This window comes from Syngnathoides biaculeatus, chromosome 1, assembly GCF_019802595.1.
Source record: "Syngnathoides biaculeatus isolate LvHL_M chromosome 1, ASM1980259v1, whole genome shotgun sequence".
NCBI lineage: Eukaryota > Metazoa > Chordata > Actinopteri > Syngnathiformes > Syngnathidae > Syngnathoides > Syngnathoides biaculeatus.
This window is the reverse complement of record NC_084640.1, coordinates 6720536-6739401: the sequence shown is the minus strand read 5'-3', so window position 1 is coordinate 6739401 and position 18866 is coordinate 6720536. Positions and strand designations below refer to the sequence as shown.

General features: G+C 43.4%; 1 protein-coding gene across 5 annotated transcripts in view; it reads right to left on the bottom strand.

Annotated features, from left to right (window-relative positions):
- Positions 1-13579, bottom strand: part of gmeb1 (glucocorticoid modulatory element binding protein 1) — an 86904-nt gene extending 73325 nt beyond the window's left edge. The window contains exons 1-2 of one of the 5 annotated variants that reach the window (XM_061846442.1): positions 13441-13512; positions 12185-12367 (exon numbers count right to left, since the gene is read on the bottom strand). In XM_061846442.1, the coding sequence (XP_061702426.1) occupies positions 12185-12309 (125 nt within the window). In that variant the 5' untranslated portion in view covers positions 12310-12367; positions 13441-13512. Of the gene's footprint in view, positions 1-12184; positions 12368-13066; positions 13182-13440 lie in introns of those variants that run through there. The other 4 variants (XM_061846510.1, XM_061846772.1, XM_061846687.1 and 1 more) reach the window with 4 other exon arrangements.
- Between the last annotated feature and the right edge of the window lie 5287 nt (positions 13580-18866).

The following is an 18866-nucleotide window of genomic DNA, read 5'->3' as shown; positions in this document are numbered from 1 at the left end:
GTTTTTATTGGCCATTTCTGAATTTTAAAACAGTTCATTCTGTCATGATATAATCCCAAACATCGCCACGTCACTTAATAAATTTAACATTAACATCCGTAAACGAATTACTTAATTGTCGGTGCATTTCCCAACTAAAACAAGTACAAGATATACTAACGGATCAGGTCTTGTTGCCGATGTTATGTGTGGTTCGTGGTTCCGCTGGGATTGCAACAAGAACCACGACCTGCAGCACCTCAACGTGAAAATACAATGGAACAGTGCAACAAACAATCTCGGCTGATCTGATGAGCAAAAATGTTGCTTAGCAAAAGAGCATTTTCGCTCCAAAGGTGGGTTAAGTAGCTAAAAACACTACTCAAGTAAGAATACGATAACTCGACAATAATTCGACTAAATTAAAAGTAGTCCTCCAAAAAATACCATAAAAAGTACATAGTTAAATAATAACTCAAATACTGAGTAAATAGCACAAAAAAACTATTTATTACACAGTGTTTTCTCAAGTTATAAGTGAGCTACAATGTCCTCATTTGGGCAGACAAGGCCAGACAAATACTACAATACATGAAAACTGTTTTCGGTCATCTAAATGTAAACAAGAGTAGCATCCATTGCTTTCATAGCAACGACCACGTTCCCAAAATGGCAGCAATTTAGCACGACGATCGGCTGGGCTAGCTTATCAGGTGTTAATAACTTTGCCCAGGAAGACCTATAGAAGACATTATGAGGTCATGTGACTTTCTTTTGTCATTTGATTGGTGAAAAAGTTGAATGTCACTAGCGCTGAAATTAAATTGTCGCAAACAGCGATGCGAAAGTGGTTATAGTCTTGCTTTCAAAATAGTTGATAAGCAATAATTGCTAAATAAATGAAGTAAGTGAAATTTAGATCATTGTAACGGTGTTAAAGTACAGGTATCACAAGTTGTCAGCTGTCTTGGGAGTTTTTTCATTTGGTTTGGGCTTCTAAACAATTGGAATACACAGCTCCATATAATTCAGGATAGTCTTGCAAATCTTTAGTCTTTATTTCAAACCTAGGGGATGAATATCACAGAGTAAAAAAATAAAAATAAATGAGAAACAAGAAAGGAAATTATAGCATCAAATAATAAAACTGATTTTAAAGCAAACAAATAAAATGAGAATAATAAGGGGGTGCCAAATTGTAGCCATTAACAAAATTTGCCACTTGCACCGTTAACTTGCATGGCACCAGTGGAAATTCAGCTCCTGTGGGTCCAAGATGAAGGAGAGGTGGAAAGCGAGTTCCAAGGCAGAAAGAGAATAGAAAAGCACAGAAGCTCAAACTGAATGTGGCGATTTTGAAAGTTGGGACTATGATGGGAAAAGCTCAGGAGTTGGTTGACATGATAAGGAGAAAAGTTGCTATATTGTGTGTTCAGGAGAGAGGGTAGAAAGAGAGCAAGACTAGAACATTTGGGACAGGGTTAAAAATTTTTACCATGGTGTGGATGGGGAGAGAAATGGAGTGGGGATAATTTTAAAAGAGGAGTTAGTTAATAATATTTTGGAGGTGGAAAGACTAACAGTAAGATTAACATCGAGTGATGGGGCTGAAAGTTTAAATTGACGTTTTTTGTATCATTTTATTAGTGGCTATGCCCTACCTAGGTGACAAAGAAATTCTGGAAGGAGCAAGACAATGTAGTTCTGAACATCCCAGACAGAGAGAGTCATGAATGGTGCAGATTTTAATGGCCAAATTGGTGAAGGAAACCAGCAGAGTGAAGAAGTGATGAGTACATTTGGCATGCAGGAACTGAATTTGGAGGGACGGATGGGGATAGACTGCAAATAGAATGGAACTGACTGTAAAGAACACTTTCTTTCAGAAGAGCCAGTGGGTTGTGGTAGGTAGGAAACCTAAGACAAACGCAGAACAAAGAACCATGAGGTGAAAGCTGAGCAAGGAAGAGTGTTGTGTGACTTTTCAAGAAGAGGTGAGACAGGCTCTGAGTGGACAGGAGATGCTGCCAGAAACCTGGAGCTACTGCTCTGCCTACTTCTACTTCCTAGTTTACTTGTCGTTCCCGCAGCCCCCCCACTGCCCACTACCAGTGCTTTACTTACCAACACAAGTCTGGGCAACATAGAGCAAAGACATGCTGCTTGTGTTTACTCTGGATAATAATGGTAAAAGTTAAAAAAAAAAAAGAAGTGCTGATGCTATAATGAATGTCGGGGTATGAGAATAATAGAAGAAAAAGTGGTGAAAGTGGATGAGATTTTCTCTTTTTTTATTTTTTAGTAAAAAAGGTCTGGTCTGAAGCCAAAGTAGAAAGTACAGGATGAGACGGTGTATAATGTTAAAATTCCACCATGGCACAGCCTTATTGAGGATGAAAGCACAGACAATACAGTGCACAAAAAGCTTATTCTGTATTTTAAATATAGGAGGCAAAATAACATTAACCGTCAAACTGTTTGGGAGCATCATTCAGCTTTCAACATGCACTGCGAAAGATATTCTGCAAGCAATAATTCAGTTTTATGCCAAGAAAAACAGACAGGGATAGCATTGTGGGTTAAAAAATAAATAAATTAAAGTTGGAAGCGACCTTTCAAATTTATATTTCAGAGTTGGCTTGGTTTGGTGAGCAAAGTATTTTTTTGTTTGTTGACATTTTCATTGTAAGTTTGCAAAAACACAAAATTGTTATTCAAAATGTTCTGATGGGAATGTAAATAATGTAATCTGAATCTTTGAATGAGCCATGGAACTTCAATGGATGACACTGATCTGACCACAGAGCATACATCTGATTTTGCTCACAGTGGTCGAAGGTAGCGCTCAAGGAAATCATAGAGGGGTCTGAAATTTTCATTGTAGATGGATGTCCACTATGAGAGAGATAATCTAAAAGGAAAAATCCAGAAATCCTTCCTGGTCCTTCACATTGCCTCTTCAACTCTTCCTTCTCTCTCATTTTCTTCATTCATCAACTTCTCAAAGTATTCTTTCCATCTATTTAGCACACTACTGGCACCAGCCAAAACATTTCCATCTCTATCCTTAATCACCCTGACCTGCTGCACATCCTTCCCATTTTTTTTAACGATTTATTTGTGTGATACAGCTGCAAATAGGTATTTTAACACCAGAGAAAACCAATGTAATAATAACGACAGAAATGTTTTCAGCGTAACTGAATTTCCTTTGACAGGGCTCATGATGTTGAGGACATTCGACGTACAGTGAAGAAAATTAGTATTTGAACACCCTGCTATAGTTCAAGTTCTCACACTTAGAAATTATGGAAGGGTCTAAAATTTTCATCGTAGGTGCATGTCCACTGTGAGAGAGATAATCTAAAAAGAAAAAGCCAGAAATCACGATGTATGATTTTTTTTAACAATTTATTTGTTTGATACAGCTGCAAATAAGTATTTGAACACGTGTCTTCTTCTTCTTCTTCTTTTCCTTTCGGCTTGTCCTGTTAGGGGTCGCCACAGCGTGTCATCTTTTCTGTCTATCAGCTAGAATTCTGACCCTGAAAGACCTGTTAGTCCGCCTTTAAAAATCCACCCCCACTCCATTTATTATCCTGAATCAGATGCACCTGTGTGACGTCGTTAGCTGCATAAAGACACCTGTCCACCCCATACAATCAGTAAGACACAAACTTGTAGCATGGCCAAGACCAAATAGCTGTCCAAAGACACCAGAGACAAAATTGGAAACACCATATGGCTGTAAAGGGCTCCAGAGAAATTACCAAGCAGCTTGGTGAATTAGAAAATAGAAGAAGCTAAACATGACGGTCAATCTCAATCAGAGTGGAACCCCATGCAAGATATCACCTCGTGGGGTTTCATTGATCCTTAGAAAGGTGAAGAATCAGCCCAGGACTACACGACAGGACTTGGTCAATGACCTGAAAAGAGGTGGGACCATGAAATCATGCATAGCACAGAAGGTTCCCCTGCTTAAACCAGCACATGTCAAGGCCTGTCTTAAGTTTGCCAGTGACCATTTGGATGATACAGAGGAGTCATGGGAGAAGGTTTTGTGTTCAGATGAGACGAAAATGGAACTTTTGGTCATAATTCCACTAACCGTGGTTGGACCCTAACCCTAACCCTAACCCTATCATACATTGTGATTTCTGGACTTTTCTTTTTAGATTATCTCTCTCACAATGGACATTCACCTACGATGAAAATTTTAGACCCTTCCATGATTTCGAAGTGAGAGAACTTGAAATATAGCAGGGTGTTCAAATACTCATTTTCTTCACTGTACGTTGAAAGTCATCAACATCATGAGCCCTGTCAAAGAAAATTCAGTTACGCTGAAAACATTTCTGTGATATAACACACGTCACGTTTCAGTATCGAACGAGAATAAGTATGAGATTGTGATTTATGATGACTTGATCTCAGTTCTAACGTAAGACTAGTCAGTCCATATATCTAAATGCGAATGGTCATTTTCTCCCATGGTACCGCGTTATCTTGAAGTTGAAAACCTTTCCCCTCTACATGCTTTAGGATAATATAGATCATCTCCTGCTAGCTTTTTTCATTGGATTGACAATAGATACCACCTTTGTAAACTACGATAGATTATAACAATACATCATGATGAAATAAATGATTTGATTACATTAATATTTAGTTTTGAAACTGAATGTCTATTGACCTCTTTAAAATGTTTGTCTCAGTCTGTGCAGTGTCAATAAATTATGATTATGGTATTCAGTAACAACTACATACTTGGGTATAACAACTCAGTAAGTTATTTTAAGGTCTTGAGAATACATCCCGAATCACACCCGCAACTTTATATCTGCGGGCATCACTGATGGACAACACCGGGAACTTTAAATCTGCGGGCATGGCTGACCACACCCGTATATTTTTCAAATGTAAGTGACTGCACACATTTAAAATAAATGTAAATTCCAAATACATGTATATTTGTATGTTCGTAAACATATGTTCGATCCCGGCCCCCGCCTGCGTGGAGTTTGCATCTTCTCCCCGTGCCTGCATGGGTACTCCGGTTTCCTCCCACAACCCAATAACATATAATTTGGAGACAATAAATTGGCCTAAGGTGTTGAATGAGTGTGCGAAAGGTTGTTTGTTTCGATGTGCCCTGTGATTGGTTGGTAACAAGCTCAGGGTGTACCCCACCTCCTGCTAAAAGATAGCTGGGATAGGCTCCACCACTCCTCTGACCCTTATGAGAAAAAGTGCCTCAGAAAATGGAAGGATGGGTGGAAAGAAGAGAACGATGCGGTGAATCTTTTGAACTAATCTTTGTGAAGTAACTGCTTCAACTGATTCAGTACACTGAAAAGAACTGCCATACCCATTATGAAAAAAGATGACATGCTGTGGTGACCTCAAATTAGATAAATTTGAACAAAAAGAAGAAATGCAGAGGTGGTACAAGAAACCATCCATTCATTTTCTTAGCGGATTATCCTGACAAGTGTTGCGGGAGTGCTGGAGCCTATCCTAACTGTCAACGGGCAGGAGGCAGGGTATACCCTAAACTTGTTGTCAGCCAAGCGCAGAGCACACAGAGACAGCCGCACCCACAATCACACCTCGGGGCAATTTAGAGTTTCCCATTAATGTTACATGTTTTGGGGATGTGAGAGGAAACCGGAGTGCCCGGAGAAAACTCACGCAGGTACGGGGAGAACATGCAAACTCCACACAGGGAGGGCTGGGATTGAATTTGGGTCCTCAGAACTGTAAGGCCAGCGCTTTCCAGCTGCTCCACCGTGCAGCCAAACAAACTATTACTATACTATTATTATTAAGCCGTCATCTTTTTGTGATGGATGGTTTTGTGTGTCCCAATGATCCTAGGAGCTAAGTTAATCATGATGCTGAGATATTACAAACATTTTTTGTTAACAAACCCAGTTGACAATAGTTATCCTTCACTTCTTAATTCAAAACTACCCATCGTATGTGTTATGTACAGTGAAGAAAATAAGTATTTCAACACCATGCCATATTGCAAGTTCTCCCACTTAGAAATCATGGAGGGGTCTAAAATTTTCACACGTAGGTGTATGTCCACTGTGAGAGAGAGAATCCAAAAGGAAAATCCAGAAATCACAATGTATGATTTTTTTAACGATTTATTTGTGTGATACAGCTGCAAATAAGTATTTGGACACCTGAGAAAACTAATGCTAATATTTGGTACAGTAGCCTTTGTTTGCAATTATAGAGGTCAAACGTTTCCTGTAGTTGTTCACTAGGTTTGTACACACAGCAAGGGGGATTTTGGCCCACTCCTACACACAGATCTTCTCTGGATCAGACAGGTTTCTGGGCTGTCGCTGAAAAACACGGAGTTTCAGCACCATCCAAAGATTTTCTATTGGGTTTAGGTCTGGAGACTGGCTAGGCCAGGCCAGAACCTTGATGTGCTACTTACGGAGCCACTCCTTGGTTTTCTTGGCTGTGTGCTTCGGGTCATTGTCATGTTGAAAGACCAAGACAGGACCCACCTTCAATGCCCTGACTGAGAGAAAGAGGTTGTTCCCCAAAATCTCACAATACAAGGCCACGCTCATCCTCTCCTTAATACAGTGCAGTCGTCCTGTTTCATGTGCACAAATACACCCCCAAAAGCATGATGCTACCACCTCCATGCTTCTCCGTAGGGATGGTGTTGCTGGGATGTAACTCATCATTTGTCTTCCTCCAAACACGATGAGTGGAATTATGACAAAAACTTCCATTTTGGTCTCATCAGACCACAAAACTTTCTCACATGTCTCCTCTGTACCAACCAAATGGTCATTGGCAAACTTAAAGGGAAATCCAGTGCTTTGCATGAACAGTGTATCCAATAGGTCATGTAATATGCACCCTATTTTGACAATGTGAAGTTAAATCCTCTCTCATTTAATAGTGTTTTGAGAAGATTTTTATCGACAATTATGAATTTTCAGGGGTACTGCCATTTTCGTGAGTCACATGACCTACGTGCGCGGATGTGACGTGTTCCGTGCCGCAACAAAGGCTCGATTACATGGGACACCATTTATGCCCAGCGGTGATTTCTCGGATTTATCCTCATCTGATGAAGAAATAAGCAGTATCGGTTGATCGGGAAGACAGAGGAATACTTCCATACAGAGTTGAACCTGTGGCTGTAAATGATGAGTATTCGGATGGTTCTTCAGGAGGAATGACGCGGAGTCTGACTACTCCGTGGCCTATGCATTGGACATAAAATTGTGAACAAAGGCCCATGGAGCTCTGGGCCGGTAGCCACGGATGGCTCTTTGGACAGGATTGACGCAGAGTCTGACGAGCGAGCTCCGGCGATGGACCGCGAGCAGAGCTTCCAGGCGGCGGAGGCCCTTAGCCCCGGCCTTTGTTTACACAATTAAGTCGCGCGTAGGCCCGCAAGTAGTCAGACTCCGCGTCATTCCCCCCGAAGAACCATCCGGATATTCAACATTAATTACAGCCATAGGTTTCAATCTGTATGGAAGTATTCATCCATCTTCCCAATCAACCGATACTACTATTTCTTCATCAGATGAAGATAAATACGAGAAATCAGCACTGGGGAAAAATTATGTCCCATGTAATCGAGCCTTTGTTGCGGCACGGTACACGTCTCATCCGCACACGTAGGTCATGTGACTTGCGAAGATGGCAGTCCCCTGAAAATTCGTAATTGTCAAAAATTTTCTCAAAATTCTCCTAAATGAGAGGATTTAACATCACATTGTCAAAATAGGATACATATTACATTCCGTGACATGCATGATTTCAAACCATCATGTCTTAAGTGTATTACCAACAGTCACCTTGGAAACAGTGGTCCCAGCTCTTTACAAGTCATTGACCAAGTCCTGTTGTGTAGTCCTGGCCTTTCTAAGGATCGTTGAGACCCCACAAGGTGATATCTTGCATGGGCTGCACTCCGATTGAGATTGACCGTCATGTTTAGCTTCTTCCATTTTCTAATGATTGCTCCAAAAGTGGACCTTTTTTCACCAAGCTGCTTGGCAATTTCTCCGTAGCCCTTTCCAGCCTCGTGGAGTTGTACAATTTTGTCTCTGGTGTCTTTGGACAGCTCTTTGGTCTTGGCCATGTTACAAGTTTGAGTCTTACTGATTGCATGGGGTGGACAGGTGTCTTTATGCAGCTAATGACCTTACACAGGTGCATCTGATTCAGGATAATACATGGAGTGGAGGTGGACTTTTAAAGGCAGACTATCAGGTCTTTCAGGGTCAGAATTCTAGCTCATAGAGAGGTGTTCAAATACATGTTTGCAGCTGTTTCACACAAATTGTTAAAATATCATACATTGTGATTTCTGGATTTTTCTCTTTAGATTATCTCTCTCTCAGAGTAGACATGCACCTAAGATGAAAATTTCAGACCACTCCATGATTTCTAAGTGAGAGAACTTGCAATATAGTAGGCTGTTCAAATACTTATTTTCTTCACTGTATCATCATCATCAGTCACCATTGGAAAATTCAGAGATCCTCAGTGAACTTTTGGAGTGAGTTTGCTGCGCTGAAAGTAAGGGGCCGAATAATATTGCACACCCCACCTTTCAGGTTTTTATCTGTTAAAAAAAAGTATAAAATATCCAATAAATTTTGTTCCACTTCACGATTGTGTCCCACTTGTTGTTGGTTCTTGAAAAGAAAAAAATATATTTATATCTTTATGTTTGAAGCCTGAAATGTAGTGAAAGGTTGAAAAGTTCAAGGGGGCCGAATACTTTCACAAGGCACTGTAACTCAGAATTCTTGTAGTCAAAATGAATGAGATATTTAAAAAAAAAACAATTTCCTGATTTAAAAAAAAATTAGGCAGTGTTTCAAGAGGTGAATTTGTTACAGTTAATTGATTTATTATGAATTATATATCCATTTAGTCATTAGATTTAAATACAGACATTCTGCTCTTCATCTGTTCTTTAACTCTTCATTAACAACCAATTTGTCAGGAGCGTGGCCAGGCCACTGCCCTCTGCGCGGCTGCCTCTGGCAGCAGTTCCTTTCCTGTGCCTTATTTTCGCTAATTATCCCATACAATTACTGTCAGCTTTGAGTTGTATTGTTAGTTGCCTGTTCATTGTTTGAGACTGCATTAGTTTGCTTGAGTATATGCGTTTCTTGTTGCGTATTTGGCTCGTTGTCATGGCCAGAGGTTTTGTGCGAACATAGCCAAGTATAAGTAAAGTCTCGTTTTTTGCCTAGTAGTTATCCAACCTTGTTTTCACATTTTTGGACCTTGCCTTTTGCCACACGTTTTTGTGCCTTTGCCTTTTTTGGACTGCTCACCTAGATATGAACCCTGCCTGTAATTAAACCACCCTCAGCATCATGTCGCAGCCTCACAGTCCTGCGTTTGCGTCCAACCCCTTATCCCATGCTCGTGACAGAACAAACTGACCAACACAGGATGCAGTGGGAAAAACATGACGTCGCCAGTCACGCTGCCGGTCTGCCTCCCATTGCACTCAGCCTCCTGACCGAGCGTCTCCTCTCCAACTGCGCTGTGTCTTTTTAGTTCAAGTCAATTTGCATCAACTCTCCCCGTCTCCAGCCCCCGTGATCGTAAGCCCAAGTCGTGTTTCTCAGACCTTTTCGAGGGCACCCTTTTAGCCAGTTATTTCGAGGGCACCCATTTGGCCATTTATTCGTGACTCCTGCGTGGTAGCCAGCAGAGTCTTCCAAGTAGAGCTCAGCTTTGTGCCTCCTGCCTCACTCCGCTCAAGCCACGGCAAGCAAAATCCAGCAGTAAGTGAACTTCTTCTTGCAATATAGCAGGGTGTTCAAATACTTATTTTCTTCACTATATATGTAAAATACGATAGCAAGGCAATGAAACGTTTGTTTTCACAGTCAGAGCGTCTCTCTGAGCGAAACCGCACCAGCAATGTGACTGCGGACAAAAATTAGTTTGGCATCCCTGCCCTACACTGTGCACCTGAAAAGTAGTGAACAATTAATGGTCACTATAAACACAAATTACCTCGCTGTGTGCCATGCAAATACAGAAAATGTATGTTCCATTTTCAAAGTTTTGATGGATTTTTGCCATAAGAAAATTTAATGAACTGTGGTGGGAATAAATCTTTTCAGTCGTTAACTCATCCTAAAAGTATATACAGCATTATGAAAATCTATTTCTTATGTCTGTTGCGTAAGAACCACCAGTTGATGTTGATGTATTTTCTTTTCCTTTCAGCTTGTCCCGTTAGGGGTCGCCACAGCGTGTCATTGTTTTTCCATCTTAGACAATCTTCTGCATCTTCCTCTTGAATCCCAACTGCCCTCATGTCTTCCCTCACCACATCCATAAACCTTCTCTTTGGTCGTCCTCTGGCTCTTTTGCCTGACAGCTCCATCCTCAGCAGCCTTCTACCGATATACTCACTCTCTCGCCTCTGAACATGTCCAAACCATTGAAGTCTGCTCTCTCGAATCTTGTCTTCAAAACATCCAACTTTGGCTGTCCCTCTAATGAGTTTATTTCTAATCCTATCCAACCTGCTCACTCCGAGCGAGAACCTCAACATCTTCATTTCTGCTACCTCGAGTTCTGCTTCGTGTTGTTTCTTCAGTGCCACCATCTCTAATCCGTACACCATGGCCGGCCTCACCACTGTTTTGTAAACTTTGCCCTTCATCCTAGCACACTCTTCTGTCACATAACACACCAGACACCTTCCGCCAGCTGTTCCAACCTGCTTGGACACGTTTCTTCACTTCCTTACCACACTCACAATTGCTCTGGATTGTTGACCCTAATTATTTGGAGTCCTCCACCCTCGGTATCTCTTCTCCCTGTAGCCTCAATCTTCCCCCTCCACCTTTCTCATTCACACACATATATTCTGTTTTAATTCAGCTAATCTCCATTCCTCTCCTTTCCAGTGCATGTCTCCATCTTTCTAATTGTTCCTCTGCATGCTCCCTGCTTTCACTGCATATCACAATATCATCTGCGAACATCATAATCCAAGGGGATTCCAGTCTAACCTCATCTGTCAGCCTATCCATTACCACTGCAAACAGGAAGGGGCTCAGAACTGATCCCTGATGCAGTCCCACCTCCACCTAAAATTCTTCTGTCACACCTAAGGCACACCTCACCATTGTTCTGCTGCCATCATACATGTCCTGTACTATTTTAACATACTTCTGTGTCACACCAGACCTACGCATGCAGTACCACAGTTCCTCTCTTGGTACTCTGTCATAGGCTTTCTCTAGATCCACAAAGACACAATGTAGCTCCTTCTGACCTTCTCTGTAATTTTCCACTAGCATCCTCAAGGCAAATAATGCATCTGTGGTACTCTTTCTCGGCATGAAACCCTACTGTTGCTCCCAGATACTTACTTCTGCCCCGAGTCTAGCCTCCACTACTCTTTCCCATAACTTCATTGTGTGGCTCATCAACTTTATTCCTCTATAACTCCCACAGCTCTGAACATCTCCTTTGTTCTTAAAAATGGGAAGTAGAACACTTTTCCTCCATTCTTCAGGCATCTTTTCGCCCACTAGTATTCTGTTGAATAAGTTGGTCAAAAACTCCACAGCCATCTCACCAAATTGCTTCCATACCTCCACTGGTATGCCATCAGGACCAACTGCCTTTCCATTTTTCATCCTTTGTAGTGCCTTTCTTACTTCCCCCTTACTCATCATTGCCACTTCCTGGTCCTTCACACTTGCCTCTTCAACTCTTCCTTCTCTCTCATTTTCTTCATTCATCAACTTCTCAAAGTATTCTTTCCATCTATTTGGAACACTACTGGCACCAGTCAACACATTTCCATCTCTATCCTTAATCACCCTTACCTGCTGCACATCCTTCCCATCTCTATCCCTCTGTCTGGGCAACCTGCAGAGATCCTTTTCTCCTTCTTTCGTGTCCAACCCGGTGTACATGTCTTCATATGTCTCTTGTTTAGTCTTTGCCACCCCTACCTTTGAACTACGTCGTATCTCAATGTACTCCTTTCGCCTCTCCTCAGTCCTCTCAGTGTCCCACTTCTTCGCTAATCTCTTTCCTTGTATGACTCCCTGTATTTTGGTATTCACAACAAACTTTTTACTAACTTGATGCCATCATTTTCATGTAAATGATATCATAATTGCAGCTAAAATCACTAAATCCAGTTACTTACCGTGCAGTATTGGACTGGAGCTGGATGATGACCTGGGTTTTATTCAGATCTTCTATGTTTCTTTCATCAGGCTTCACCACAACTACCTCCCCAGATGACATGTTTGCATCTTCTATCATTGCCATCACACTTGTGTTTTAAGTTTTGCCCTTTAAATGTTACTAGTCACAGAATTTCATGTTGCTAAAAAGGATAACGAAATATGTGTAAAAATAACAATAATAAGCTTGCAACCCTTAAAAGACAACGGTAGATGGTGACTATTGTGAATTACTTATCTATCACGTATCCAATAAAAATGTACATTTAGTCAGTTAATGCATGGATCCATGAAAAAAAAATGTTTGCGACCACTACAGGGGAATCAGAATTTCCTTTTTAAGACGTAGGATACTTTTCACAGTTCAAAATGACATTTGATTTAGGAGACAGATGTCGTGTTTTCGGCATTCGTCTATTGCATGATCAAGTAAAACCTAAACATATGTTCAGTGCACATAAAACGAGCACAGCTATCTATTTGACTCCAAATAGGCATCGATGGAAGCCATTACGTGTAACACAATGGTGTAACATATTTACTGGAAGTGAGTGCAGCAGTTGTAACCGGATTCTTATGGCTAAGCATTCTACTTTTTGTGAAATTGTTACGTGCCACTTTTCTACGAAACGTACGTCGTTTCGTAACTGCATTTTAACTCTCCTATCCTCCGGAAAATGACGTCTGCTTGTACGGCACCACGCACAGTAAACAACGGCGGCGACGCAACCCCTGCTTTTCGTAAAGGAATAAACTTAAGTGTTTTCTTTACAAATAAGGGGGATAGAATCTAAAGAGCTACAAGGATACTACAAAGATTAACTTAAATAACATTTATTTACCGGTTGAAGACAATACTCCCAGAAAGATTGAAGCAGCTGCGCATGCGCTGTCTACTACGGTAGCTTTACTTCCTTCATATCAGATCGTCTTGTAAAACACAGGACAACGTTAGACCTTTTCCAACAAATCTCCATTTGAAGTAACTCTAAATGTACATTTATTTTTAACGTTCCGTTACTTACACTACTGTTCATACAATTTTCTGTGTTCGAGCAAGGTTTTTCCAATAAAATATAAAATTTTCTAGCCTATCTTCTTCCTTTTTTGTGAAATTTTATTTACTACAATAATGATAGGTGAAAATATTCAGTAATATTATTTAAATGTGCATGATACTTAATACATGTATATATGTTAAAAACTCTAATATTACCTTTACAGGTTCTCCATTCTCCAGAATGGCGAGAAAAGCCCTTTTGGTCTTGGGTGATTGCAAAACAAAGTGGGAAAATTGTTCCTGCGCATTGCAAGTGCAAGGCTGGCCTGGGAGAAGCTTGTTCACGTGTTGCTGCACTGCTGTTTTTGGTTGAAGCCAACATCAGGATATGGGACTCAAAGATTGTCATGCGAGAGAAAGCATACTGGAAGCTGCCAACACCTCCTCAAAAGTAGTCAATACAAAAAAGAAATCCCTACTTACCTAACCTAGTTTTCTTAGTCTATGTCACCGGAAACAGCATTATTTTTGTTTGGCCTTATCACGATGTTTTGACCATATAAATGTGCTGTAGCCAATGTTATGTAAGTACGAAAACAAACAAACCAATTGTACTTCAAAATTTTATTGTCTCATTCTCCATCTAACATGTCAGGCTATTCTGTACCCTGAACATTGGGTTTAGTTCTACTGGTAACAGAGAGAGAGAGAGAGAGAGAGAGAGAGAGAGAGAGCGAGAGAGAGAGAGAGAGAGAAGAGAGAGAGAGAGAGATGAGAGAGAGAGAGAGAGAGAGAGAGAGCGAGAGAGAGAGAGAGAGAGAGAGGAGAGAGAGAGAGAGCTGTTGATACAATCTTTGAATAACAAAACGTTCTAGGAAGAATGCAAAGTCTATTATCTTAAGCTTATAAAGCATGCTTGGGTATTATATAATGCCACAAAGACATGCACTTAAGAATGGTCTTCACATCATTTTATGAATAAAGGGACACATTTTATTTCAATTTGCTGAACAGAGGAAATATTCCACTGATTTCTATATGATTGTTTGTTAGTTGGAACCCTGTCCGGATTTGTGGAATTATACAGGTGTGCTGGTTTGCCTGAAACAATAATCATAATTAACAATGTTAATATATTTTTTTTTGGTTTGGCCAACTTACTTAATAAAACAGAACGCATGATATTCAAATTTCAATAAGTTGTTGAAAGTATGCTGATGTTAAAACAAGTCCCCAGTCCTAAAATATTTCATAATTTAATTCATGTAACTCAGTATAGTATCAAACAATAACCATATTATTAATAGCACACCATAAAAAAACGTTTCAGAATACTATTCAATTAACATGATTAGAAGTGGAAGCGTGTTTTCCTGTTAAGTATCAGTTTCAATGTTCACATGTTCCAAGTGCCAACACATCTCTCAGCCATACATGACCCCCCGTGTCTGGGATTGCAGATCTATGTCACCTGTTTACTTAAATTTATCCTTCAACTGACAAAAAACATTTACCAGTGGCAAAAATGACCTGAGCAGACACGATACTGGTACTAATTAGCTGTGTTTACATCTGCTCTGGACGATGCTGCCAGTCAATCCCTTTGACGTTAGAAAAGAACGTTTTTCAGCCTGTTCTCCCTGCCTTTTTATAACCGCTAGAATCCTGACTTGTCTCCTGACCTGTTTACGTCGGGCCCTCCTCTGTTCGAGCAGCCAACTGTTCGGAATAGTAGTGTCCAGATTGTAATGGACATGTTGGTGAAGGAAACAGGTGATGAAGAAGTGATGGATAAATAGGGCATCCAGGAAAGGAACTTTGAGGGACAGATGGTGGTAAACTTTGTAAAAAGGATGGGAATGGCTGGAGTGAACACTTTATTTTCCAGAAGAGGCAAGAACATATGGTGACCTACAAGAATGGAGGTAGAAGGACGCAGGTTGATTGCATTTTGTATAGACGATGTAATCTGAATGAGGTTACTCATTGTAGGATTACTCTAGTGATGTGTAGGAAGATTAAGACGACAAAGGTAGAGCAGAGAACCATGTGGTGGAAGCTGAGAAAGGAAGACTGTTGTGCGGCCTTTCAAAAAGATGTGAGACACACCCTCGTTGGACAGGAGGAGCTCCCAGAAGACTGGGCTACTACAGCCAAGGTGATCAGAGAAACTAGCGGGAAAGTTCTTGGGGTGTATTCTGTAAGGAAGGGGAGAAGGAGACTTGGTGGTGGAACCCCAAAATACAGGGAGTCATACAAGGAAAGAGATTAGCGAAGAAGAAGTGGGTCACTCAGAGGACTGAGGAGAGGCGAAAGGAGTACATCGAGATGCGACGTAGGGCAAAGGTAGAGGTGGCAAAGGCTAAACAAGAGGCATATGAAGACATGTACACCAGGTTGGACACGAAAGAAGGAGAAAAGGATCTCTACAGGTTGGCCAGACAGAGGGATAGAGATGGGAAGGATGTGCAGCAGGTAAGGGTGATTAAGGATAGAGATGGAAATGTGTTGACTGGTGCCAGTAGTGTGCCAAATAGATGGAAAGAGTACTTTGAGAAGTTGATGAATGAAGAAAATGAGAGAGAAGGAAGAGTTGAAGAGGCAAGTGTGAAGGAGCAGGAAGTGGCAATGATTAGTAAGGGAGAAGTCAGAAAGGCACTACAAAGGATGAAAAATGGAAAGGCAGTTGGTCCTGATGGCATACCAGTGGAGGTATGGAAGCAATTTGGTGAGATGGCTCTGGAGTTTTTGACCAACTTATTCAACAGAATACTAGGGAGTGAGAAGATGCCTGAAGAATGGAGGAAAAGTGGGCTAGTTCACATTTTTAAGATCAAAAACAATTTGCAGAGCTATGGGAATTATAGAGGAATAAAGTTGATGAGCCACAAAATTAAGTTATGACTAATGGATGTTAGACCTAAGACAGAAGTAAGTATCTGTGAGCAACAGTATGGTTTCATGCTGAGAAAGAGTACCACAGATGCCTTATTTGCCTTGAGGATGCTAGTGGGAAAGTACAGAGAAGGTCAGAAGGAGCGACATTCTGTCTGTGGATCTTGAGAAAGCAAGAGAGGAACTGTGGTACTGCATAGATAAGTAGAAATAAGAGAAATATGTTACAATAGTGCAGGATATGTTTAAGGGCAGGAGAACAGTGATGAGGTGTGTCGTATGTGTCACAGGTGTCACGAACGGGGCTCGAGGGTGGACCCAAATGCACGACTCAAGAGACAAGCAGACAATGCACAGGAAACCATTATTCGGTCCAAGGTCTGGGATAAGGCAGACAGTCCAAACAGTCAGAAGTAATAGTACAGCAGGCTTACGAGGGTGGTCAGTGGACAGGCGTGGGTTGGTACACGGAGAGCCGAAGTCAGGCAAACAGGAGTGCAGGAACGAGGCATCAAAAGGGCGACAATCTAGCGGAGGACAAGTCGTCCCCCAAGTCCTATCTATACTGGGCGTCATCAACTGTAACACGGTGCAGGTGTGCTCTGACTGATTGGCTGGCCACGCCAGCCTGGGCAGGAAGCCAGGAGCATGACAGTACCACCCCCCCCCCAACGGCCGGCTCTGGATGGCCCAGGAGCATCAGGATGAGCCGCGTGAAAGTCTCTGATGAGGGAGCGGTCCGCGACGAAGCGGGAGGGGATCCAGGAGCGCTCCTCCGGGCCATATCCCTCCCAGTCCACCAGGTACTGGACCCCCCTTCCTCTGCAGCGGGAAGACAGCAGCCGGCGCACAGTATACACTGGCTCACCGTCCACCATGCGGTGGGGGGGGGGGGGGCTTGACCGGAGGAGCCAGCGACAAAGTGCGATTCGGGCGAAGTCTGCTGACGTGGAACGTAGGGTGCACCCTCATCGACCTGGGCAATTTGAGCGAGACGGCGACCGGGTTAATGATCTTGGAAATCAGGAACGGGCCAACGAACCTGGGAGCAAGTTTGCGCGATTCCGTCCGCAGCGGGAGATCTTTGGTGGAGAGCCACACTCGCTGTCCCACTCTGAGCTCTGGTGCGGCCCTTCTCTTGCGGTCCGCTCCGGCCTTGTAGGCGCTCCTCATACGCAGCAGTGTCCTCCGAGCTGCTTCCCAGGTCCGTTTGCAGTGTCGTACCACGGCCAGGGCCGACGGGACCGCGGAGTCTGTGGCCAGTGGAGAGGAAACAGGGACGGACGATAGCCATGCACGACATGGAGTGGAGCCATACCTGTTGAGGCGGAGGGGAGAGAATTGTGGGAATACTCCACCCACTTGATGTGCTGGCTCCACATGCTCTGGTCCCTGGAGGCCAGGCATCGAAGACCGGTCTCCAACTCCTGATTTCTCCTCTCAGTCTGGCCATTGGACTCCGGGTGATGACCCGATGTCAGACTAGCTGAGGCGCCGATGAGGTTGCAGAACTCTTTCCAGAAGCGGGCGGTGAATTGCGGACCCCTGTCCGAAACGATGTCCCGGGGTAGTCCGTGGTAACGGACGACCTCGTCTAACACCAGCTGGGCTGTCTGCTTGGCCGACGGGATCTTCAGAAGCGGCACGAAGTGGACCATCTTGGAGAAACGGTCCACTACAGACAGCACCACTGTGTACCCTTGGGAGGGCGGCAGGCCAGTGACGAAGTCCAGCGTGATGTGTGACCACGGACGAAAGGGGGTGGACAGGGGTCGCAACTCACCAACAGGCCGTAGGCAGGAAGTCTTATTGGCCGCACACACCAGGCAGGCGTTGACGAACTCCCTTACGTCCTTGCTGAGGTTGGGCCACCAGAACCTTTGTTCAACCAACGTGTCTTTGCCATACCCGGGTGACAGACCATCTTGTTGGTATGGGCCCAGGCGACGACGTCTCCCCGCAGAGATGGGATGACGAAAAGGCGGCCCGACAGACAATCCGCGGGCGGCGGTGTCTCTCCCAGGGCCTCCTTCACCTGTGACTCGACCACCCAGGTGAAGCCGGACACGAAGCACGCCTCTGGCAGGATAGGAGCGGCCTCTGATTCCGTGCGCTCCCCCTCGTGGATCCGCGAGAGTGCATCCGGCTTGCCTTTCTTGGAGCCTGGGCGGAAGGACAGAGTAAAGTGGAAGCGGGGTGAAGAATAGGGCCCACCTGGCCTGTCGGGCGTTCAGCCGCTTCGCGGTCTTCAAGTACTCTAAGTTCTTATGGTCCGTGAAGACAACGAACGGTACTTGCGAGCCCTCCAGCCAGTGCCGCCACTCCTCCAACGCGCTCTTGACCACCAGCAGTTCCCGATCTCCCACGTCGTAGTTGCTCTCTGCCGGGGTCGGCTTCCTAGACAGGAACGCGCACGGGTGGATCCGACCGTCTCTGGGACTCCTCTGAGACAAGACTGCTCCGATTCCTGAATTAGATCCATCCTCCTCCACCATAAACTGGTTATCTGGGTCCGGAACAATTAGAATGGGCGCAGCAGTGAAACTTGCCTTTAGTCTGCTGAAGGCCTCCTGGCAGGTCCCGGACCACGAGAACGTGGTGTGTGGCGAGGTGAGCGCATGCAGAGGGGGTAGGCCAACGCAGCACCGCGTCGACCTTCCCGGGGTCCATACGTATCTCTCCCTCGGCCAGGCCGAAGCCCAGGAAGGACACGGACGCCCGATGGAACTCACACTTGTCCATATTAA